Source organism: Brachionichthys hirsutus, chromosome 7 (genome assembly GCF_040956055.1).
Source record: "Brachionichthys hirsutus isolate HB-005 chromosome 7, CSIRO-AGI_Bhir_v1, whole genome shotgun sequence".
Taxonomy (NCBI): Eukaryota; Metazoa; Chordata; class Actinopteri; order Lophiiformes; family Brachionichthyidae; genus Brachionichthys; species Brachionichthys hirsutus.
Window position 1 is genome coordinate 3,757,421 of NC_090903.1, and position 23,533 is coordinate 3,780,953.

Genomic DNA, 23,533 nt, shown 5'->3' on the forward strand with positions numbered 1-23,533 from the left:
GTGTGTGTGTGTGTGTGCGCGCGCCTCCTCCATCGGAGGGCTTCACTGCTACTATTATGGAAACCACCATCCAGCGCTTGGCTGCAGGTCCAAGATACTCGGTAAACACAGGAAATACAAAGCCCCTAAATACATCCCCACTGTGTTGGGGAGGGCTGCCATGACAACGCAGGGTGGATCTATCTCCTGGACAGTCGGCGTGTTTGCTAGGTGGATGCACCCAAACAGTTTCTTATTTGCTGTCTGTCACGCCAACAAAATGTAAAACCTCTCTGGGAGGGGACGCAGAATTTAACGAAGGAATACGCTGAGCTGTCGCAACATGCCATCTCTCTAAAACTTGCTCCGTGGATCCTTACCCTGGAACCTCGAGATAAGGCTGGGAGAATGTGTTTTTTTTTTTGACATCGCATACATCTGGCCTTCATGCAGCATGGCTGGGGAGCTCCAGATGATTTTTTTTAGATGAGGGCCCTGCTGCTAAAGAAACAACTGTCAAGGCTAATCTACAGGTCATCTGGATGCCAGACTCGCACTAATCTGACATCAAAGATGCCCCCCCCAACACCCCACCACCACCACATTGCCTCGATCTCATCCTTCCCTTTCATTCTATTCCCAGCTTTTAGGCTTCATTTTAATGTAAATGAGAAAATCCACATTCATATGCACATCCTGAAGAGGGCATCTTCTGCTGTCGTTAAATTTCACTGAGGGAGAAGACGCTTTTGGTGGAGACTCTAAGGACCAATAAACAGGGATGGGATTGATCCAGCTAAACACACCCTGGACCGATCAATAGGACACATCTGCTAAGGAACCACGACTGTAATTGTGTCAAACTGTCCTAAAAGATGGCAGGCTGCTGCCAGAGAACACCTGACAGGAGCCTCTAATGCATTTAGCGTGTTGTATTTTGTCTTATTTAATTAATGATTATAGCATTTGTGAAGTGGCGCCACGATTTAGCGTGACTAGATAATCCTTAATGAGGTCATATTGTGCAGAGTTCCCATGGAAAATACGATAATTGTTGTTTTGAACTGAAGCACCTCACCATACCAGAGAATTAAAGGACCACAAACTTATATTGTTTGAAATGAGCTCTTTAGCTGGAAAAATAGATCTTCAAGATTCCATTAAATTAAAGTTTTAAATGCTCTGACACTCCCACACACACACCCTTACACAGCTTTGTACTTAAAAAAAACCTTTACAAGCTACTACTTGTAAAAAACTATCATTTATTTGCAGTTTCTTTGAATATTTGTTCTGCATGGCTGGCTAACTGAAGTTAGATGGAGTTTCAAGCAGGCTTTCATGTTAAAACTTGTAACAGCACACTTCTGTAGTCTACTCTGCAAGGATATCGCGTTTTGCTACATGTGAACCTCATCTGTTTTTATTTGAATTTGGGATAGTAAAAAAAAGGATGATGTTCCCAGTTGCAGTTCTTCACTGAGCTTCTCTAAATCCTCCGTCCTTCATGTGCAAATCCCTCAAAACCACTGGCCTAGCGTCACCCTGGGTTGTCCTGTTCAAAGGAACTCTGAGGTCAAACCCACCAGGTCAACCCCTCTCAGAGGGACAGAGTTTACCCCCCCAAACTTGCCCCCCTTCGCTTTAAAAACACATGGGGCCCCAGATAAAATGTCATCCTTCCTTATGCTGCGGGCCTGTGGTGATATCATCCACATGTCGACATCCGAAGACTTTTCAAACTGCTGTGATCCGGATTTGAAGATTTATCCACTTCTGTTAACCTGATGAAATATTAGACACAGGCAGCCACCTTGTAAGTGTGCCCCCCCCCCCCCCCCCCCAAGCCCCTTCATCTTTGCTGCAAGAACATAGATCAAAAATCTAATCTAGGTTTATCTTGAAGCACATTCACTGTCAGGTGTTAGTGTTTATCCTGAGAGCCATAAAGGGAAGTTCAGTTGCCACCCTTTTAACATATTTACACCAGGAAGCCGGGGCGCTAACAGCCAGCAGCAGATAAAGGAGGCCTCGCCATATGTTGCATTTGGGTATCGCGGCAAAATCAGCATCCATCTTTTTAAAAGCTGGATAATTAAGGAAGAAAATGAATGAAACAACATTGTTTTACAGCTCCATTGGGTGTTTTATGATTTCTAAATAGATCTCACACTACATCTCCTAATGCAGTCCGGCTTCACCCTTATTCACACACATGAAGCTGAACTCACAATAGGTTGCATTTCTTATACTGCATCTGGATATAATGAGCTTCTCTGTGGTCTATCAAGAGTTTGAATAGTTCGCATTTCTGATAACATTACATGGTTGAACGATAATCATCTAAATATTTAAATGTAACTTTTCTGTATTGAAATAGGATTTCCGATTAGTCCACAGCCTTGTTGATGTTTATTAGGTATATTGACCATGCTCATTAATTTAGCGCTGTTAGAATGTTAACGTTTGCTCATTACTATGAAATACAAAGTGCTGCTAAGCCGTAATCCTGCTACGGGATTATGTGAAACATTGCAAAAATTGTACTGTGACATGCACTACATCTCCCAGAACTTCACTATTCAAGTCTAAGTTCTTATTCTAATTAAAGCAGGTCTCAACTTCCAGGGAGCTAGAGCAAAGAAAGGGCTACAGAGAAGGTGACTGGAAGAGACTGGACACATGGAATTTACTTAAATTACAGAAGTTTTAAATGAAGAAAATGATGAAGAGTGTTGTGTGGCTTTTAGGGAAGAGGTGTGACAGGCTCAAACTCAAACCACAGAAGTTCTCAGAAATCAACAACCTGGACTTGAACTACCCTTTGTCCCATTACTGGATCAGCTCGTCACACGAGACGTCAAGATGGCACATACACACACACATCCTTGTGCCCAGCAGATTAGTATAAGGGCCATGGTTGTAAATAGTAACAAATACTATTTATTTTTTCACATTTCTCTTTCTCTCTTTAGGAACCCTGACTTCGGCTGTCTTCGGCTTCCAGTATCTCAATAACCATCAAAATATCCCATCAAAAACCAACTCGTGACACGATGCATTCAGCAAATAGAAATTGTAGGGAATTTCAATACCGGATGGAATTCCACAACGTGATTACATGCCGACATAACACTAGGAAGTCACATTTATTTTGGTATTGCTAAGTCTGATTTCCATGAACGTCTCATTAGTGACGTCACACAACACAGATTAAGGGGTATAAGATTGGCCCCACCTTCAGGGGATGGACTGAAATGAAGTAGGGAGTCTTCGTTCCAGCATGGGGCAGGCCCGAGAACCATGTTCGAATCTCAGCGCTGATATCTGAACCAACATGTACTGATCTGCTGTTTATATAAATATCTAAATCTTAACCCAACATTCTCCTCATTAACTACGCACCCACGGACATGGAGAACTAAGAACCTGAAGAAGAAAGAGAAGCAGAGACGCACATGAAACCGCACAAAGTCTTACAAAAAGTCTAACGAAAGGTACCTTGCACCTTGCGAACTGTCCTTCCCATGTAATGCATTGAACTGTAAATAGCTCAGACGCCATATATGCTTTTTACAAAGACAAACTAACCTGGTTTGTCTCACAGAGCAGCTGTTTGAACGTGTCATGTGTCTCATAGGTGCAGGCTGTTCTCTGCATGACCCCTGACCTCCCCGCCCCCCCCTCACTGAGATAGGGACCGGTCTGTTCAAATCAGTCAGGAGCCTATTAGTGGAGCTGACTTTTTTTTAATCTGCTGTACAATTTGTTTTTATTTTTTTTCTGAGCATGATGTTATATCAAATACAAGCACCAGTAAAATAGAAGTCCACTGCAAAAAGACAATTCTATGGGGCGGGGGCGAATAATAACTATGATTCCGAGTCAGGCTACAGTGAGGAAAGAACCTTATTATCTTTAACAGTTTCTCACAGTTGGATTCTTACCACTGAAGCCACGAGCTGGGACCTGCCTGAGATGTAGGAGTGAAAGCTAACCGCTAACTATACCTGGGAGACAGACAAACAAGCCAAGCAGCAAGCCGCTGACCCCGAGGACATGATGTCGTTTTCCACACAACAAACAGTTACCCCCACCCTGAAGAAATTTTAATTGGACAGGAGTCTCTAGTTTCAAAATAAATAAAGAAATAAATGAATGTGTCCAGATCAATTTCAGATCATTATTGCCACACTGATGTTTTTAACCAAATGAAGAAATCATGTCAAAATCATTTCAAATTGAAAACAAACAAACAAACAAACATGGAATTGAATTAAGAGGACAAAAACATGTGGGCATGTTTTTTTCTTTTTTGTTGTCGCTCATAACATTGATTGGATTGGGACTTTTTAAATCATGCCAAAATAGTCCATCTCACTGCCACACGAGCAATGAAAAGACGTGAAAGAGTGATAACTCTCCTAAAAGTCTAGGTGTGTTTTACTGGTCCATCAGGCACAGAACTGGAGTGAGACACGACTTTCAAGGGTTCAATGCAGCCTCACAGGCAGCACGGGTAGTGTCGCCCTTCGGCCGGTCCCAAGCCCGGATAAATGCAATCCACTAGAAGGTTGATCTGCTGTGGCGACTCCTGATGGGAAAAGCCAAAACAGGAAGAAGAAGAAGAAGAAGAATTGTGGACACACACTTCACAGGCGTACAGTGTTTTGTGGAAGCAGAGCAGCAAAAAAACAACAACATAGGGTTGATATAATAAGTAGAGAGAGAGAGAGGGAGAGAAAATGATAGACTTCTCATGCAGCTTTGCAGGTGAAAATACGTCTTAAAGACAAACAAATGCAGTCGACGCTAATGGTCACCTTATAGAAGGCAAAGATGACTGAGGAAACAAAAGGGAATTGACATGATAGCTGGCGAGGGACGTGTTACCGGACATATGGGAGCAGCAAGGAGGGGGGGCGGGGGCAGGAGGGAGGTACCTGTGGGGTCCCATGACCACCTATCACTCTGATCTTATCAGGGGGCCTGACCAAGAGGAGGACCAGCTGTCACTCTCCTTTGAAAACCTCCTTCAGAGATATCTCTCTCTCTCTCTCTCTCTGTGTCTCCACACACACACCTACACACGCACACACACACACACACACACACACCTACACACACACACACACACCACTTCAGAAGAGTTGAGGCTTGTTTTTGTTCATTATGAGGATTGGTGGTTTTGTTGGTGAGCCGGTTGACAATCCCAATGGTAGAAAACAAGATGGAGCAAGATATTTATTGCTCTCTGAGGGTAGGTAGGGTAGGGCGGTTCATTGTATCTGTTTGGAGTCTGTGGCTTGACAATAGAGACCCCCCCCCCCCCTCGCCCAAGCTGACACAGGACATCCTGCTCATAAAACTGCCAGGACATCCTCGCGGAGACATCGGGGCTGATAAAAGAGGAAGCACCACGGATTCATCTCAGACTCACCACTCATGCTTTTGCCACTGTTCCTGTTCCTCTTATATGATAAAAGGTGTCTGTGAATTTATATTTTGACAGGAGCAGAAATTGAGTAAAGTGCTTTGCTGTTGTTATTTTTTTCTCACTCGACTATTTACTGGGCAGGTGTGTCTATCTAAACCATTTTAAAATCACAGCTATGCCGAGTGCTAAAATCACAGCAGTTATTTTGTTTAGCCATGTTATTAATTCATTGAGGAAAGAAATATTTGTCTGTTGGTCGGTCACTTAGGTCCAATAAATAAATCTCACCATGTTTGGGTTATTTGTGATTACGTTTCACACAGACTCTCGAAGATGAGTCAAGTAGGTTTTCAGCAAAATAGCTCAACTGTCACTCTGATTAAATTGTCATAGAATGTATTCCATTTCAGGATTATCTGCAAAACCTTTGTTGAAAATGTAATTTTTCATTCAATATTATCAGATTTGAGCCAAAAGTTTTATTTTGGACAATACAAGCCTTATGACCTCATTCCCATCGGCAACATTTGTGCTCCATGCTATTTGCTAGCTAGGAAACTAATGGCTAGTTAGAACACACCGTAAATACTTGCGTATGTTATGAATATGTTTCTTCTTTGTGTTAAATCCTGTCTTCACATTTGCTGTTTCAGTTGCTTCCTTCCCTTTAATTTTCCTCTTCTTAATTTGTGCATAAACTGGAATATAAGCACTAAAACACTGTAATGTCACATTTTACGGTTACTTAATGTCATAGTTCCAGGTTAGGTTTGTTTTTACTGGATGAATCAGCAAAAACTGAATTACATGCATGCTAATAACAAAGCTGGCAATTCTAGCATTTTAATCCTTATTTTATTGTTTTCTGGGCATCATGTAGATTTTCTCCAGAGGAATTAAACTTTACCCCCGGGGGGGTTCTTCAGTTAAAATTCAGCGAGGCTGTTTACGCACACTCTGATGGTCCTTTGACTATTGGTTCTGCATGTTAGTATTTTGCACGTTTCCTCTCAAATGAGTAGTGAAATTAAAAATTGCCAAATTATGAACAGATTCTTATTATAGTGTTGCAGATATGATTTACAGAAAGCTGTCGTAATATATGCTAGAGATTAATATGAAAGTCCTTATGTTTACATTTGGATTAGATGATAATGCAAGGTTGATAATGACACTCCAACTATCTGTTGCTATACTGTATACTGATTATTTTCTGATGTTTGCATCAGAAGCTGAAGCTGAGACTCCTTCAGCCGCATGCTCAGGGATTTCTCTCCACCGCAGACAATTGCTTGGCGGGGGCAACACGCTCACAATGCCCTCTGTTACTGCGAGGCCATGCTCTCCCATACACCGCGAACTTTTGAACCAACTCTTGACCACAGCTTGAAGGGAGCAAAGACAATGGTTAGTAAACAGCGCGGTGAATGAAGGGATTAGGTATTAAATGACAGGATGTGCTTAAAGAGGAGCAGGTGGCAGTTGAGGACCAACTCGGCCCTGCAGCAGTGGAATGTGGAGCTTCTCCTTGTGGCTCTCATTTTATTTCGCCGTGTCACTGAACTCCAAAGACCACATCTCTTCCTGTCCATATCCTCTCAACTCTCCGATCTCCTCCTCGGAACAACGAGAGGATCCTGCTCCCTGAACTCGGGCCTCAGACAATTGACATTCATGAGATTGGACATTCCGGTCCATCTCCATTCATATGTACAGTAAGCAAAGAGACAAAAGCCACCTCGCACTACGGAGCCCAGCCCCCCCGCCCCCCCCATGCAATGGCTGGCAGAGGAACTTGGTGAATCGCAATGCTTGACCGCACTAAGCTTCTGCATTGCTGCTGTGTACAATGCAAGGCCAACACACTTTGCAATGCAGACTCTCTGTGGCGTATTACTCATTCCTCACACTTACTAAGTAAGATGAGTGAAAACTAGCTTGTCTGTTCTCTTACTGTTTTTTGAGTTAAATGACTATCTTCATTAATTTCTTAACAGCTTCATCCGAAATCCGGTTTGCAGGAACTACTGGAGCCTATCCCAGCAGTCAATGGGGCAAGAGGCGGGGTACACCCCGGACAAGCCGCCAGTTCATCGCAGGGCCGCACATAGACGACTAGAGAGGCACTCAGAGAGCGCAGACCTCATTCCCCTCCTAGCTGGCTTTACACAGTCCACATGGTGATCTGGATCATCATCAAAAGGTTCTAAATTGTTCTTGGTGTCTTTATACTTTTACTGACTCCATTCTGGATCCGATCCAGATGAAATTCGGTGGTGAGATAGAGCCCCCCCCACCGACTGTGTCATATTCCATAAACATCGGTCTATAATCAACCGAGATATTGAGGAACAAATTTTGACGCTCCATTGAATGCAATGTTAATGTTAATCATCTGTTCCTGGTAACATTCCCAACACTTGCTGAAAATTTCATCCAGATCCGTTCAGGACAGTTTGAGTTTATCTTGCAGACGGCGAGACGGACGAGCAGACAGACAAATGCCGGCGATGACATAACCTCTGCCTCACCTCATTTGCATGTTTTTGGAGGTGGGAGGAAACCAGAAAACCCGGAGAAAACCCAGACCGCCACGGGGAGAACATACAAATTTCCAGATAGGATTCGAAACCGCTACCTTCTTGCTGTGAGGCGACAGCGCTAACCACCACGCCACCGTGCCCCACTTGCAATCAGCCCATCTGAAATTAGATGGGAGGCAGGACGAACCCTTCAGTTGTCATGCAAATTCAAGTGTCGCAGATTAGCTGGTGGGCTAAAGTGATAACCTTCTCTGAGCGCAGAATGTCAGAATTATTGCAGTCTTGAATCCCTTACTAGAGCTATCATCTGGAAAACCTTGGAAAAGACTCATTGCACTTCATGCTATTGCAAATACCACATTGTATCTGATAAGATAAAGGCATTTGAAATTCCTATTTGAAATAACAAATACTCGCTAAACCAAATTAAGTTATCTCAGATAATACTTATATGAGAAATGATCCAGTGCTTTAGAAAGAGTTATAATTAATACTCTGCATCTATCTTGGATCAACCGACACAGCTTTTCTCCTAAAATGTGGAGGGACGTAAAGGATAAAAACGTTTGATTAAAAAATACTGACTAACAATTTAATATTGCCCTTGATCTCGTAAAAGCCGGAAATTACTTAGAATCTAGATAAAAACAAGTTATAATGAATCAGAAAATAAATACCGGTACTTGTTCTCATGAGTGGATATGATTTAGTGGCATATTTAATGTGTCAAACATGTAAAATAATCCACAGTAACCTAGAAAAGGCTGGTGGGTAGGAGCGGAAAATGAGTTTCTGAACTCCCAACATATTACATATTATTTTGTATGGATATAATCATAGAGAACATCCAGTGGAAAAATAATTACGGCAACATAAAGATGCACAAAAAGAAACTGGAACATGTTAAATAATGCAAATCAAATATAAAAAAAATGCAGCAAAAGACCAAGTACAACATGCTGCAACGTTCCGCTGAAACACCCGTGAAGACGAGAGAGAGAGCACAGACAGCTTGATAGGTTCGTTTGTGGCGGCAGACAGGGAAGGGCTGGTGTGTGTTGGGTTTTGGGATTACCTCATGCACACGTAAATGAAGGACCCCTCCTCCAACAGTGACCTAATGTGAACTGCGTCTAACCAGGTTTAACGAACGCCTGTCTGTGGCACACCCTTGATCCCTCTTTCCCCCGTGATGCTCTATAGGGCTCAGTGTCATTAACACTGCTGAACGTTACTGATTTGGATCCATTTTAGATATTCCTGTTTTAAATTATTTTACCTGATGTGTAATGAGATCGCTGTTACTGCAGTACCTCAGCGGTTACCTGGCCAGTACTCAGCGTAGTAGTGGTCACATCGCTTCTGTGTAATGACACTCAACATCTGTGTTCCTTCTGTGCGACTTAAAAGCCACCCGCCCTTTTATAACCTATAAAATACGCTGACTAATTTCTTCTTGCTTCCAGTTTGACTTCTTGAGGTTTTTTTAATCCCTTGACAGATCACCTCAATTTAGCGTCCCATTACATTATGTAGTTGTTAAAGCACTAATTCAGACATATTTGACATAAGAATTAAAAAACAACAACAACTCAGGCAACACTTGCAGACACTTTCTTTCTATTTAAGTGTCGTTTGTAATGAATTTACTATTAATGAAGGCCACAAGCCTGAGAATGCTTTTTTTGTTTTACCGTTTTACACCATCTCCATGCACTTTGGATGTAGGCGATGTTGAGTCAGAGACCTCTCCTAAAACTGAAACGCGAAGGGCGCGTGCAGCAGTCAGGTGGATTTACCTCCTTACGAGAGCCTCGAACAAAAGAGTCAAATGGCAATAAATGACAGACATGTTGAACACACACACACACACACAAAAAAAAATTCAAGCACTGAGACAGAAAGGGTACACAGAGGCCCCTGACCTCTCTATTGTGAGGTGATGATGATACAACTCTACAGCTGGAACAGTCAGTAAGCGTACAAGGTCGAGCCACCGTGGTCCTTCCATACTCAACATCAAACATAAGTCCAGCGCCTGCCATGCTTCAATGAGCTGCGCTGAAAACAGAAGCGCTAATCCCTCCAACCCCTTGCTCTCGCTCTTGTGAAGGTCAGAGGGCGGCTGGATGTGCAAATCCCAATATTCAATGATTCAAAATGTAGCAATTTAGTGAATGGAAATGGCTCTTTGATGTGCTTTGCTGTTTGTAGCCATTTATACCTGTTCTTTGCTTGATAAAGAGAACAGAGAATGCTGCTGAATTAACCGACCTCCTTTAGTAAGCATTAATCTTTGAAGGACTTTTAGGTAAATTGGAGACAAAGAATGAAGAGAATAATTCCTGAGCTTTTAATAATAAATGCCTCTGCAGACACGAAACATGCAGGAACATTTGGTGAAACTGCTTGTCAGCCTTATAAGCTCCTTAGCTGGGAAGTCTAAGGTCATAGTCGCTGAATGATGGCGAAAATTTGTAAGGCCAGCGACTGGAAGACCTTCTCCGGATCTTTTGATCTTTAAAAGAAAACATTTAATGGAAAGATATCAAGGAAGATTTTGCAAATGGGATTATAGGGTGTTTCTGTGAAGCTGGCCTTTTGACTAATCGCCTCTTATCATCTGTCATTCTTTCTAATTCCAGTGCGCCCCACACCACACACACACACACCAACTGATTTAAAAACCTCAGGTCTCTCCTCGGAAACCCGAGCTTCCACAGCGATCCTCTTAATGTCTGTTTGTGAAATTCTAGGATTGTGACTGTGAGCTTTTAGCCACCGCCAGACTGCTGCCTACATTTAAATTACATTTGCTGAAAAATCGCACCCTCTAATTAAATGTGACTGGGGTGGTATCACTAAATAAACTAACAGCTGAGCATAATGGGGAAGTTAGATAAGGAGCTGCTACCGAAGCACTGTCTCTGTTTGTATATGCAAAAGATGGTTTAACATGTATAGGTCACTACAAGAAGGGAGAACTTTGCAGAGTGGATGTGGTAACAATCGTTTATTGACTATTGAAGTAATGCTGGGACTTCTTAAAAATAGATGGAAAGTAGGTTAGTATATAAGAAAAGTGAAAGTTACATGTCCACACTATTCGAAAATATGTTAAATACGTTTTACTCCAATAAGCTACCGTATATGCTTTTAATAAATGAGAAGAAAAAAAATTAAGAAAATAACAGAAAATTTACAATCATTTACAAAATGCCTTAAAAAAATCCTTTAGGAAATGTCCATGAAATTGTCAAATGCAGCCACATGCTTTAGGAAACGTATCTACAAGTAAAATGTAAGCGTAACAATTGTGTAATATATACTTTATACAAGCCACCATTTAGTATAGTTGCAGGTTCAACCACTGTAAAATTAAATCCTTTTAACAGTCAGTACACAAATGCAGTCTATTTTAATCGACGGCTCTTTCTCATGATTCCGGGTGTTAGGTTGAAGGACCAGGTGAGATCATTCCAGTTCTGAAAGCATTGCCCACAATGCTCTGCATTGTCCAGAAGCCTCTCATTTTGCCAGAGGGAACTTTGCTACACCAGGGTCATGACCTTTAGGGAGGCAGGCTGGAACCGACGAATCTTCTTCTTCAAGGCTCGCGAAGCTTTGATGCGGCAGGCTAATGGCTCGGGGCGTGGGATCTGATGGAGAGGCAGCCCAGCAGCAGTGGGACCCAGAGCGGCCTCAGCCCATACCAGATCTCTGTCCTCCCCCTGGCTGTCCTCATCAAGGGACAGACTACTGTCAGAGTCCGAGTTGGACTGGAAGCTCTGGCTGAACTCGCTATCCCCAAAGCGATTGGTGGTGTTATCGCTCATTTCCCCCTCGCTGCTCTCAGCAATGGTGGAGTGAAACAGTGAAGCGCATTCAGCTGAATACTCAGACTCGCATCTTGGCGGGTAATTGCTTGAAACGTGAAAGGGTGCTGCGGGGTATCTGGCGTTGAGGCTGTGGAGAAAAGAGTTTGAAGACATGGAGTACTGGAAGTGGCGAGGAGGGCCTATCCACTGGGCTGTCTTGGAAGTCACACTCCGGACCGTGTGCATGCTCCTTGGGGTCTGAGTTTGGGGATGTTTTGACCTCTGATGGTCAGCACATGCAGCCTGGTACATCTCCACATTTGACATCCATTTAGCAGCTCCCTGCCCCTTCTTCCTTGGGTCTACCGTGTGCTCATACTCCAGGCCCTGATGTCTACGGCTTTTGCTTGGCTTACTAATGGAAGGGTCGGGGTGCAGCTTGGGGTAAACTGTGTGAGAGTAAAGGAGCACTGGACTAAAGTGGCAAGAGTCTGAACCTGAGCCCTGTCTGCGCTCCTCTGTGTGGCTGTTAGGACACATCTGGGTTACTTTTCCTTTGCCCAACCTTCTCTGACCTCCCTTAGCTCCACTACTTGACCTTTCACCAGAGGAATATCCATGCTGCTGCCTCATACCTCGTGGCTTCTCATTGCTTTTTCTTCTCAATTTCACAGCTTTAGTTTTACGGTCGGCCTGTCTCACCTTGACCCTCTCAGACCCAGCAGGGACAAATTTTGCATGAACAAACTCTGGACTAGCCTGAACCTCAAAGTCTTGACTCTCCTCCCTGCTGGAGATGTGGGCCATAATTGACCTTTGCCTATTCTTCTCTTGCCGTCTTGGCTCAGGATTGTCCCCACATCCATTCTCTGAATTGCTTTTTCCTATACTGGCATATTCTACTTGAGATATATCCGACTTCTTCAGGGATGAAGTAGAGACCTCATCAGAGCTAAACCCCCTAAAGGGAACAGGATAGGAATATCGGTGTGAAACCTCAGGGGCTCTCACTGATTGTTTGTAGTTTGCGCTATCAGCTTGATCTTGACTGGAGTATGTCATGGAGTGTCTCTTCTGGCCACTATCAACTGAGATAGCATTTGTGGCATGGTCTGGTAGAGGTTGTACCACAGGTATCTCTTTGCGGGACACTTCATTAGAAAGAGTTCCAACTTCAGTGGGTTTGTTATAGAAGTCACTATGTGTCTGCATAGTCTCCGAATCAATGTTGCTCTGGGTATTACTGAAGTTGCGTAGGATAACCTTGTCAATGTAAGACTGGGTTAAGGTCTCATATCTCATTTGTACCATCTGGAGAGTATCCTGGCTCTCTAGAAGTCTGAGAGTAGCTTGCTCCCCCCCATGGGAAAAGATTGGGCTTTGGAGAGCCACAGCATGCAGGGGGCTGGGGTAGTGGTACACTTCATTCCCACTACGGGACACTAGGTTGCTCTGGAACTTGGGGTCCACTGTGGATGTTTTCAAGTGTGTAGACAATGAGGCTTTCCTTGCTTCTGCAGGCTTGCAATAGCCCAGTCCTTGAGAAATACACTTATCAAGATCACCTGATAGGCGAGACAAAAGTGTTGTTATTACCATTTCAAAGCACTTCTACATGCGATTATACAGAAACGAGTGTGTAACTATTGCATTGTCCCCTAAGCGATGCTGTTACCTGTTGACACAGGTCTTGGTCGCGCCTGTTCAGTGCCAGTAGTGGTCGCACGGATCCGGCTGCTGCCCAGATGGAGGCCTGTTGCCCGCGGAGGGTTGGACTGGGTGGCGGTTTCATTTGCAGAACGCCGGTGGTGCACGTCTGCTTGCGACGGAGGGCTAAAGTGAGCGTTAGCGAGGCTCATGTGAGTGAGAAGGCTCGTCTGAGATGATGACATACACTCGCTGTACACAGAGGTGCAAGAGTTTGACAGTGAGCAAGAACCACCATCGCTGAGCTCATAGAAACCTAGGGAGAGAGGAAACAATTCACACGTTCAACAATTCAGACTTTTACATCACGTGACAGTAGCTTGCGTGGATGTTTAATTATTTCCTGCCAGGTAAATAACTGTAGGCCTTTTTTTTTTTGCAGAGTCTACGCCTAACCACCTGAACTTGGCCGGCTGTCGCTCTCCAGCTGCTCAGTGGCGGTCTTGTTCACATCGAGCTTCAGCTCACTGATCTGTTCATCCAGCTGCTGCAAGTGAGTCTTCAGGCCCACGTCCTGCTTCCGAAGACGAGACTGTAAAACAGACAACACCTTAGAATTAAAGCCAGTAACCCAAAAAAAGATGTGTGACGGCCAAAAGCCAAGAATGTGAGGAATGGCTTTATGCAGCTGAGCTCCACATGAACACAGACGCGTTCAATTAGGAAGCAATGCTCAGGACGGTTGTGTGAAGAGGAGATGAAGGGAGCAGAAAAGTCACGGATGAAGGTTCGTAAAGCGCGACGTGACTATTTCTGGGGTCTGTTGTTCAGATAACACAGACTGTAATGTACAGCCGTCAGGATAACAAAGGCGGCTCAGTTGTAGCTGATGATTAACCCCAGCAGGACACAGGGGGGGGGGGGGCACAGAAGAAGCCGTGATGGCTAACTCATCCCCCCCCCCCCCACATCGAGGGTCTGGCCATTGTGTAAACTATTAGGGGAGGACAGCATAGGGGGGTGGGGGGGGGGAAATACTGTTTGCTTTGCATTAGGGTTGGACATTTACTGTTACAGTTGGTACTGGGAGCCTAACCCTCTTTTTATACACACGATCAAATACATTTGTTAAGTTTGCTTTGAAAACTATGATGCAGATTTTTTTGGGAATATTCAATTTACATGTGCCTGAAAGCTAAGGGGTAGATTAAATAGAGATGGGGACTTTTTGCATGAATTTAAAACAAGCCTGAATTTCTCCAGCTCTAATACAAATTGCATTTGAATCCCTGCTCTTTGGCTGTCAGAGCCCTGAATGTGTGTGGAAAAAGCTCATCATGGAAAACTCAGCCAGATGTCTCCAAACACTCGGAAGCCTCCAGAGACGGTCGAATTAGTGCGATCTGCATTTCACAATCCACCTTCAGAATATACCAGCCTTTAAATATTTCCTGCCATTAGTGGTTAATAATTGAGGTTCTGCCTCCTGCAGTCTTCACGTGCACGCTTGGGCATACACATGCACAACTCAAAGTCCTCTTGGTTCTGCAGTGAAGCTTGATTTATGACACCAATCCTGCTTCCTACCCCCCTCCCCCCCCACGCACACACACACACACTGAGCGCGCACCAAAATGTATCTGGGTAATAATTGCCGACAGAAAGCGCACTGAAGGATGAATCCACAAACAAAGTAAAAAAAAAAACCGCATTTATAAGTAGTTTGATTAAATAAGAAGTACATGAACAATTATTGACTATAGAGAAGTATTTGGGATCCGTTCCTACCAACTGTTGCTTCAGGGCCGTCAGGGTCGCCTCCAGCCGCTGCTCCTCGTCCCCGACCGTCCACGCAGGACCTTCTGGTTCTGGTTCTGCGTGGACAGCAGTTACCGGCTCCTCTCGGTCCACCCTCAGAGCCCAGCTCACCATGCTCTCCTGCCTGTCCCTCAGCAAATGCAGCTCCTGCAGCCCGGCCAGCGCAGCTTGCAGCCGCTCCCCGACCCTGCTGCGGTCGACTCCGACGGCTGCGCTCATCCGCTCCCCGACCCTGCTGCGGTCTACTCCGACGGCAGCGCTCATCTGCTCCCCGACCCTGCTGCGGTCGACTCCGACGGCAGCGCTCATCCGCTCCCCGACCCTGCTGCGGTCGACTCCGACGGCAGCGCTCATCCGCTCCCCGACCCTGCTGCGGTTTACTCCGACGGCAGCGCTCATCCGCTCCCCGACCCTGCTGCGGTCTACTCCGACGGCAGCGCTCATCTGCTCCCCGACCCTGCTGCGGTCTACTCCGACGGCAGCGCTCATCGGTCCCGCATGAGACCCCTTCCTGCTCAGCATGTCCGGAGAGAGAAACGTCCTCCTTACCGGTTCTGCTGTGTTGACCTGTTTGCTTTTTAAACTATCTGTTAGGTACATTTGGAGCGGAGCGGAGCCGAGAGGAGAGCCTCAGCTCCTCCTATAAGGGCAAATGGCACCTCCTCCTTATTGTTGGCCGCTGGGTCCCAAAGAACATCTGGTACCGATTTTCCTCGCTGGTCATTTGAATAATTGCCACATCATGATGAGACCCACATGATCCACATGCACACGCTGGAACACACGTGTACGTAAAACTGGCCCCTAAATAGCTGCTCATCATTTTGCACATTTGGCACTGACAGCTTTAAATCGCTGATGGAGGCACCACGGGGCAAATTGACAGTCAAAACAGAAAACAAAACGGAAGTTGCACCTCGTGAACAAAATGATTTCCCTGCCTCCCCAGGTTTGCGCTACAGCGCACCTTTTTCGTTTAAATAACACAGTCCCCATAAACATAATGATCCATTTCTCATCATATTTAACTAATCTGCATGAGAAAATATGCAACTACAGCTTCTCTCGTGGAGGATCCACGCTCAACAGCTTTTCATCATTGTGGACTGTCTGGTGGGCGAGTCTATAGGAGTCAACCTGAGCCATTCGATCCACTGTGAATGGAAACAGCGCCATCTGCTGGAATAAATCCAAATATCAATGACATACTGAGCCAGTCAAGCGTCAATTTACAGACATGTTCCGAGTTCATGTAGCTAAATTCCAAAGATAATTCAGACCCCTCTTGTTTCTTCAAGTTTCCTCATCAGGATGGAAGTAGCAGCAAATTACATCACCTGGTGAATAGAAATATACGTAGATATATACGTGCACTAATTGTCATTGATCACGGTCATAATAACAGAAATACAATGATCACTGGCACCTGCTCAGCATCCTGTTGGCCCAGCTCACCAGCTCAAGCAGAAGAATAAATACAATTCACAATACAGAGTCAACGTTAAAATATCTTTATCCATATATTATATTATTATATTCATGTGTGCGATTTGTTTAGAGGGGCCCCTCGTACTGTGCATCATCATCATCATCATCTTCTTCTTCAAAATTATATGATAATGTCCTTTGGGAAAAATCCGACATTGTAATAATTCTAATTCTGCTAATAATTTGTCATTCTTCTGCAAGGTTAACATGGTGTATAAACATTGAGGTAGTTTTTATTTATACTTTGACTGGTTGAACTCAGTCAGTTGAGAATATTTAGTGAACAACTTGATGGCACGCCGACATTCAACTCAGCTGTTGTTGAGTTCCTGCGTTGCTGTAATTAAAGTCTTTCTTAATTCATTTGACATTTTCTCTAAACAACATGGGCTAATCTCCAAACCAGCTGGCAGTTGTTCACAACAGAACAGAATTTCATCAAATTGCAAAATGATTAAGTGCAGCTCGCCGGCATTTCTCTAAACGGATTGTTGACTTCTAATGGTTGTTCCTTTCAAAACACGCCAGCATGATTTCATTGATCAAGTCATCACACGCACAATAATCTGTTCAATTGTCAAAATTATTCAACAACACAGTAAAACCATAAAAAACATCCATGAATCTCTTGGAACATCAGATAAATGGATCAATTGACAGTCAGGTGAAACTTGAACTTGACTAATGAAGGAGGAGTTTCAGATGACCAATCAAACGGTGTGTTTAGTCACCTGACAGGTGCTGTCCAGGACTGTGAATGCTGTCAAACGTGTATATATAGAGCTAGACCAGGACCAGTTTCTGGACATGGAGGTGCCTGGACAAGGGCCGAAGACGTGGCCGTGGCATTATTGTCCACCGGGCCACGGTGGGGTTTTTGTTTCTGTGTTTATATTACAGTAGATAATGCTGTAGACATTTTATTTTTACTATAGTAAAGCTTCTTTATGTGTGTGAATATAATTTTTTTTTTCCTTGGATGTATGATTTGCAATGTGTGACATGAAACTTTAGAAGCTACACAGTCATCTTCTGTCAGCTAGACATTGAAAAGGAGCACAGCGACCACTGGGTTTAGACAGAGAGGGGGACATGAGGGACACGAGGGACACGAGGGACATGTCATCATTCGTCTGCCACAGTGATGAAACATCTAAACAGTTCAACTTGCAGTGCTACACGATGCTAAATGGACGATGCGTTCTGTGGACACCGACTATTTATATGAGAATAGAATTTCGTTTTTACAAACAATTCTTTGCAATTTTGGTGGCAATGACTATTTATATAGGAAAGGAATTTAGTTTTGAAACGTGAGTGAACAGTTTTGGGAGAGATATGAGATTTTGCAAGTGAAAAATGGTGTCGTTATGAACTTTAAGACTTTTTTCTAATGTAATTTATTTTCTCACAAAGTGAGCCAAACCAAATGACAAATGCAACAAAAACCCAAAGATCAGTTCTGAGGGGAGAATCGGCACTCTGTAACACATTTATCAAGGGCAACACAAACCTGCGGAACATGTTCCAGGTGTCTCGAGTGTGATTTCCCCCCACTCTGAGGGCAGCATTGTGGCTGCAGAGGCACGGCTGTTCTGATATTGTCACCTCGACATTGAGGATAAGTGGTTCGGTTTGTTTTTCTGTTTTTGTAATCGTTATCAGTGATGCAAAAAAAAAACGTCATGATTGATTTCCATGAAACTTTGTGGGAAGCTTTGGCATGAGGATAGACGGACTAATTCCATTGTGGAGTGGATTCTCTGAAATAGATAGATAGATAGCTGGATAGATAGATAGATAGATAGATAGCTGGACAGATAGATATATAGATAGCTGGATAGATAGATAGATAGATAGAGATAGTCTGTATTAAAGTTCAGTCAAGAGTACACATGTGTGAACATCTCCCCCACACCCACACCCACACACACACACACATTCCCACTTTTCAAATATCAAGCCTACAGACACTAGAGGGCGATGTCACACTGCTTCCTATCACTGCCAGATCCCTTGTTATTATACATTGTGCTCTTGTTAGCTCCTACGTTGAATCAATATTGGTTGGTTTCTCAGGTGATACGTATAAAATACAATGAAAAATGTGTAATGAATGCCCCATAACTGCAAAATATGGTCGTCACCTCCACCCATCATGAACTTGATCATGACATTTACAGATGCGTTTCGTAGATACGGACCTAAATGAGTTGTTCAAGCCGCCCTGATTGCAGCTTCCTGATGAGGAGCCCAGCCTCATCAAGGGGCTTCTGTTACATTGTGAAGCCCGCCTCTCCCAAGGATGGCGTCACATCCTTGTAATGCTGCTGACTTACAACACTTGCATTGTGATGCCCCCCCCATCTCCTTCAAAGCGCTTCCTTCAGGGTGACATCAGCTGGGGTGCTGCTCCTAAAGGTGTCCTCATTTTGAGCAATCACGTGTTGAACTTGTACTGGATTCAGTCAAAAGTTTTCCTCGTACGATTCAAAATGTGTCTTTGTGTTCCGTCTCATTTCCACTTTAAGCAGGCTTGTGCTGGGAACAAAACAAAAGTGCACGGAGAGAGATGCCCTTCGCTGTATCCATGACACCGCCTACAAACAGCCACTGTATAGAGTCTGTGATGAAAGAGTTTGTACCTGTTCAGGTAAATACAGAAGGGGAACAATGGAAGACGCTCTCACAAACAGGATGTGTGTGTGTGTGTGTGTGTGTGTGTGTGTGTGATCTGTTGTCAGCTCTGAGTTTCATCACGTAGGTATTACGAGCCTTCAAAGAATGATAATCTGATATCGCACACGAGACACTCGGATGCAGAACGGAGCGGCAGGACTTGGATGAGGGTTTGATTATTAGCCCGTTTCCGGGGATTTGTGTACTTTTGCATGTTTCTTTGCTCGTGTTGTGCGTCGGGGGATTCCCATGCAGGTTCGCTGATTGAACATTCCTTTGCAAGGTATTCTTTTGTCAACAAAGGCAAAGACGGAATTTCAGACATCAAAGCGGCCTCTTGTGTTTCCAGCAGAGCTCGGTAGCTCCGCCCCATCTGACCAACTACAACCTAAACAACACAGGTACCAGATGAGATCTCCGACATCTAACGCCCCGGAAACACTTTGTTCCGATCCTGCTGCTCTATCTCCGACTCTTCGTCATCTTCCTCAATGGCCTGCTCTCTCTCCTCTCTCTCTCTCTCTCTCTCTCTCTCTACTTGTACTGTGGAAATCCTCATCATGTTTACATAATATCCCTACTTCCAAATTTTGAAGTATCTATTTTACTCATTTAATTAATGCAGAATATAGAGGAGCACTTCAGAGCGCACGTGTCCAATACACTTCAGATGCGTGCCCCCCCCATAACCAAACACATCAATGTCCCAGCAAACACAAACCGAGAAGCCCACATTGCGAAAACAGTCCTTTTCAACTTGGAAATGAACAATACCATGAGCCTTTGCTCTCCTGACTCAGATCTGTCTCCGTTCAGGGCAACCGATCCCGAATGATCCTTTTTGGAGGGGTAAAAATATCTCCCCCGAAAAGGGCCTAAAGCCGCTCAAGTGTCTTGGGGATCTTGTTCATGAGACAGTCCAGCATTTTTGAGCAGCATCAGCAGGAATACACGCGCCTTTTCAACTCACCTGAGCCCGAAGGCAAACCCATCTATAAGCTAGTTGATCTATGTTCACACACTCACCTCTGATCATGAACCGTGGGTAGAGATCAAACATCTGGAGAGAGGTCAGAGAAAAGCTGCTCCTTCTTTGCAAAGACAGGATTTTTCTTTTTTTCTTTAGCTGATTAGAACGTTTTATTAGGACGCATTCAGGGCGCCTCTCTTTGGAGGTTTTCCGGGCATGTCCGACGAGGTGGAGACTTCAAGGCAGATCCAGAATACACTGGATGGATTAAACATCTCCGCTAAACTCAATCTCCCCCATTAGAGGATAAATGGAATGCAGAAAGCAGTTTGTTTAGTCGTCCCCTTTTAAGTCCTCAAGGGAGAAGCAGAGAATTTACATTTGCAAATTCTTCAAAATCTCCGTCCTAAAACACAACTCACGTAAGAAAAAACAACAATTCAACCGGAAGTCCTGTTGAATTCATCAAAGCTAGTTCAGAGCAACAGCTCGGATACTCAATGGCCGACCCACCAGTTCCTTTCATTGTCAGAGGAGCAGACCTGTTAGGGATTTAAAAACGCACCGTATCTCCGTAGGAAAGGGTTTCTATATGGATTTCAGCTTTGAGAACGGCTCATGCCAAAAAATAAATAAAAAAATGCAGTCAAAAGTACAGTCAAATATTTTCTATTAATCCCAAGGTTAAATAACTGATCCAATAATTTATTGCTGCTTTCATTGGCATGTCTCTATTTGCTTATGTGTTATCAGTCTCTTGGGTCTCAATGGACTTTCATAAACATTTTGCAGCTATGTGTTCATTGGAACGAGTCTGAGATGATGAGGCTGATTCGGTTCAGGGATTTTTAAAAATGTATTTTTTTTTTTCCAGCTTTGGAATAACGATGCCCATTGAATGAATAATAGCATAAATAAACCAGCTCATTTGGGTATCCCTTTAATCACATAGATTTGTTTTTCCATTAATCTTTTCAATTATGGTCAGAGATACAAAGAGGAATGTGCTCTAATGAGACCTGATAAATCTCTCCATCATCCCACCTGTGTGTGTGTGTGTGTGTGTGCTGCGCTATACCTCTTCAGACTGTCAGCTGAGCATAGCACACCCCCCCCCCCCTACATATAAGAGAGGCCTTTATGCCGTATGCTTGCAAAATTATCTCCTCATCAAATTTTATTTGAGCTGAACAAATTTGTGTTTATTTAGCAAAAGATGGAGCCTGGCTTCCAAGCTGCACTCCTGCAAATCATAAAGACATCAGTCTAAATTAAATGATTTAGGATCGCCTGAATCCGGCCAAGTTCTCATGTAGAATGTGAAGCAGTAAAAGGTCTGCAGCTCTTGTGCATTGAGATGGGGAGCTTACTTGGAAAATGTATTTTTATTTTTAAAATGTCTCGTCAAGGGGTACAGTGTGCCACGCACAATAAGCGCAGCTGTCACATGGAGATTTTAATCATATTTATGTGTTTGTACCTGCTCACCCACTGGCATTTCATAAAGGCTGGAAGACACCTCACATGTGAGGAATAGCGGATGTTGTCTGTTTGGGCTTCAGATCGAGAAAAAAAGAGTTAAGAGCGCTCACGTCTGAAACGCTTCACCTGTGGAGGTCCACATGCAAAGTGCAAAGTGTCAAAGTCCACGCAAGAACGATTCACCATAGCAACTTTTACATAGGCAGGAACACACGTGAGGTATGTAAGACTTGGAGGTCATACTTCAGGGACTGTCCCGGCACAGCCCTGGAGACCGGGCACGTTGACGTGAATATTCACCAAAAGCAGGAAACACACATATCAAGGATCTTTTTTAAATAACTATCATGACCAGATTTGGCATTTATTTTCTGTAACAGCACAAACGGTACTGAACGGAAGCCAGACAGACGTGTAGGATTCTCCAGCCTCTCAGCACTATGCACTATTATTCCTTAGTTGACACATGTTTTTATTTGCATATTCTTGCAAGTAACGCATAGATTAGAATGATCAGAGTCAAAAGAAAACCCCCACGCTTGTTTCAAAACAACCCAACGCAACATTCTCCAGACAAATGTTTAAAGAACACAATTTAAAATGTTTGGCCCTTTAGAGTTTTTGAGAAGAGAGGAACGCCCCAGTGAAGCGCAGCTCTGCTGTCATGGATCACAACGACACAATGAATGTTGCTGTCGTCCTTTGTCTTGTGCACGCTTGTTTATCTACGCTCATCAACATGGCGGTGGAGACACAAAAAGGGCTGCCATGGCAACGGCAGCTCGATCTCCCCACTTCCCTTCAGAAGGGCATCCACTTTGACAGAGCAAGTTTCTTCTTGCACACAGGAACGCCAGCAGACGCGGCTTTAGATATTAACTGAGCTATCACAATGCGGCTCCGGCTCAAAGTCAGACTCAAGAGAAGCCAAACCTGCTTGTCTAAACATCCCTCATGTCTGATCAGCCTCTGATTGTGACATCGAATCCTCCATCAGGTGAGTCTGGGCTGAGATATTTCACCTTGAGGTTTGGAGACGTTGGGACTATAACCACAGACAATAACGTTTGAGTGACTGAAATGCTGCAGACGGCGCTCTGTGCAGGTGGGGGAGTTTTAAGAGGCCTCTTTATTCGCAGCGCCGAAGGTTCCTCTCCTCATGGAGAGTGATAAAAGCATCGCCTGCCCCTAATTCCTCGTTACGTCGTCTGTTTCCAAAACATAAGAGCTTTACAGTCACATGACGACAGCCCAATGCGCTGTGTGGTTTGCGACCGCCACACCCGACCCCTCCCCATCCCTCAACCGAAACTCAGGCTGGCCAAATCCTCAGCGCAAAACACGGTTGTGTGTTAATAACCCTTCATAGCGTTCATTCACGAGTGATGCATCAGACAAATGAATTTGTACTTGAGAGGAAACCAAATGAGGGGCTGACCCCTGAACACTTATTTGTGAACCCTTCGCCCCCCCCCCCGGTGCCGCTAATCCCCCTGAAGCCCTCTCTGGGAGCTCATGCGGCCTGGAGGAGATGGACCGGAGGAGGATGAGGCTGACAGCACCAACACAGCTGGCCTGTAAAGCCGGGCTCTTGGCCTGGACGCCCCCCCCCCCCCCCCCAGCAGCACCCACATTCACAGATGTGCTGGTCGTCCCCCCCCCCCGATGAGGA

At 44.3% G+C, this 23,533-nt stretch overlaps 1 protein-coding gene across 1 annotated transcript; it reads right to left on the bottom strand.

Moving 5' to 3' along the window:
- Positions 1–11,510: 11,510 nt before the first annotated feature.
- On the bottom strand, positions 11,511–15,461 carry dact2 (dishevelled-binding antagonist of beta-catenin 2). Its single transcript, XM_068741491.1, has 4 exons — positions 15,213–15,461; positions 13,884–14,016; positions 13,453–13,740; positions 11,511–13,342 (listed from the first exon to the last, which is right to left on the bottom strand). The coding sequence occupies exons 1-4, from the start codon at positions 15,459–15,461 to the stop codon at positions 11,511–11,513; spliced, it is 2,502 nt and encodes an 833-aa protein (XP_068597592.1).
- Between the last annotated feature and the right edge of the window lie 8,072 nt (positions 15,462–23,533).

Excerpts from the sequence above, each read along its gene's own strand:
- dact2 (XM_068741491.1), bottom strand. The coding sequence starts at position 15,461 with ATGAGCGCAGCCGTCGGAGTCGACCGCAGCAGGGTCGGGGAGCGGCTG. Across the intron at positions 14,017-15,212 it reads CGGCCCTGAAGCAACAGTTG|TCTCGTCTTCGGAAGCAGGA; the intron begins GTAGGAACGGAT and ends TCTGTTTTACAG. Across the intron at positions 13,343-13,452 it reads ACCAAGACCTGTGTCAACAG|GTGATCTTGATAAGTGTATT; the intron begins GTAACAGCATCG and ends CTCGCCTATCAG.